Source organism: Myotis davidii, unplaced genomic scaffold (assembly GCF_000327345.1).
Source record: "Myotis davidii unplaced genomic scaffold, ASM32734v1 scaffold3428, whole genome shotgun sequence".
Lineage (NCBI taxonomy): Eukaryota > Metazoa > Chordata > Mammalia > Chiroptera > Vespertilionidae > Myotis > Myotis davidii.
Genome location: NW_006298785.1, coordinates 611 through 2756, shown reverse-complemented (window position 1 = coordinate 2756; position 2146 = coordinate 611). Strand labels below are relative to the sequence as shown.

The window sequence follows — 2146 nt, the reverse complement described above, 5'->3', positions numbered from 1 at the left end:
TCCCCTCCCCCCCCAGGGAGGTGTACCATCATCACCATTTAAGAGAAGGAGGCGCCCTAAGGACACATGATGCCTTTGGTGTCAATGTTAACATGCTGCTAAGCCGCTCTCCACTATTTGGCCACATTTGGACCAATGAGCAGGGGAAATAAACAAGCTCCTGCAGGTACTCATGCACAGGAATGTGGTGAGCGGTGATCCGTCTCCACGGTACCTCACACCTGGGTCTGCTGCAACTCGGGGATGCACTCCCATCACCATTTCGGAACCCCACCTGTCATGGGTTTTGTCAGTACACAGCTCCCCCACCTCGCACCAGACACGGATTTCCAAATGTGCCCCCTCCCCCGTTCCATTTGTATTTCAGAAAGACTCACCCCAAGCAGTGCAAGCGACCAAGGAGACCAGGACCAGAGCCAAGCACCGCATCGTGGGAGGACAGCAGTTCCTGGGCCACAGGTCTCTGTGCAAGTGCCTCTGCCTCCAGGGACTGTGACCTCTGCTCCTCAGCTCCCTGTGCAGCTCCCGCCCCACCGCCACCCTATTACCTAATCAGGAAGTAACACAAAAGCTTCTAGTCTCCCAAAGGGCTGCTCAGGGAACAGCCAGGGCCCCTAGGCCACGCCCACGCAGAGCTGACCATCCATTTCCTAGGCAGCCTGGACACAGCTCTCAGGTTACCTGAGTTGTCAAACAACCTGTTACATAAGGGCTTCTCATTGGACCCTTCAACCTGAGCAGGCGGTGAGCTTCCCAAGGCAGCAGACAAGAGGAGGCAGTGGTCTCAGGGTCCTCCCAACAAGGCTACAAACTTTATGAGCAACTTTCAGCCCCATAGCTGTTCAACTGGGGAATTTAAGACAAATCTCTTAGCTTCCCATTTGGTGTGTTTGTGTTGAGGGGTGGGGGGCAGGGAGGAGGTGGTGGTCAGTTCCCAGAGGCAACTATTTCTATAAAGATTGCCCTGGCCCTAGCTGGTATGCCTCAGTGGATAGAGCGTGAGCCTGCAGACTGAAGGGTCCCGGGTTCGACTCTGGTCAAGGGCATGTACTTAGGTACCTCCGTTCGGGCTTGGAGGCAGGGGGCAACCAATCCGGTGTGTTTCTCTCACATCAATATTTCTCTCTGATCAACCAAAGGACTTGTATGCATGCATATAAGCATAACCAATGGACATAAGACACTGGGGGATAGGGGAGGCTAGGGGACTGTCTAGGGCCAGGGGAGGGGGGAAATGGACACATATGTAATACCCTTTGAATAATAAAAAAAAAAAGAAATTAAAAACATATATTTCTCTCTGTCTCTCCCTCTCTCTTTAAATATCAATAGAAAAATATCCTTGGGTGAGGATTAAAAAAATTAAAAAGAAAAAAAAGGATTGCCCTAGGGTGGGGTTCCTATCTTTTATCTAGGGGGAGAAAAAAGAAACGGGTCATGAAGCACACCCAGATAGAGCACCCATATCTCTACCCACATGGGACAATCTGTGTTGTCCTCTAAGCAGAGGCTATTTCTACTCCACACACACACACACACACACGCACGGGCCTTTGCAATCTGGGAACACCGCCTGGCTGCTGGCCTTTGAAGAGTGGGAGGCGGCTGGGCACACAGCTTTCCCTTGGAGAGCTCCCTCAGGTTTCCCGTGTGGAAATGGATTACCTGGAGAGTAAAATCCTAGGAATTGTCCTTAACTCCTAAGCTGCTAGACAAGTCTTAGGAGAGAAGAAACCCCCAGGGGCTCCAAATTAACGCCCCCACCCCTCTATGTCCATCAGTTTACTCAACAGATATATGGTGAGCATGCACGCAGGAAGCACTGGACAAGTGTGAGCCCACGTGGGACTGTGCCCTTCACTTGGCTTTGCCCACTAATCATGGCATGAATTGGCATAGGCTTTGTGGCGGAGAACACGGCACAGGCACACAAGAGTTGGGGGGCCCACTGGGTGACAATGGGGGTCCCTTTCTGGAGAAAGAGAGACAGTGGCTGGCTCATGTACCATCCACTCCAAACCAAAATTCTGTGGATCTAGAATTCTGTGACATTTTTCTGGAACCTCGGTTATTTTCATATTAACATCCCATTTTATGCCATGTCAGCTCACCATCTGTACTATTATTAGCAATATCCCTTCAGTGT

At 51.0% G+C, this 2146-nt stretch overlaps 1 protein-coding gene across 1 annotated transcript in view; it reads right to left on the bottom strand.

Moving 5' to 3' along the window:
• The window catches only part of LOC102761162 (liver carboxylesterase 1-like), a 27288-nt gene extending 26759 nt beyond the window's left edge, over window positions 1-529 (bottom strand). Inside the window, exon 1 of the mRNA XM_015570958.1 lies at window positions 378-529. Within this exon, the coding sequence (XP_015426444.1) occupies window positions 378-429 (52 nt within the window). The 5' untranslated portion in view covers window positions 430-529. The remainder of the gene's footprint in view (window positions 1-377) is intronic.
• Between the last annotated feature and the right edge of the window lie 1617 nt (window positions 530-2146).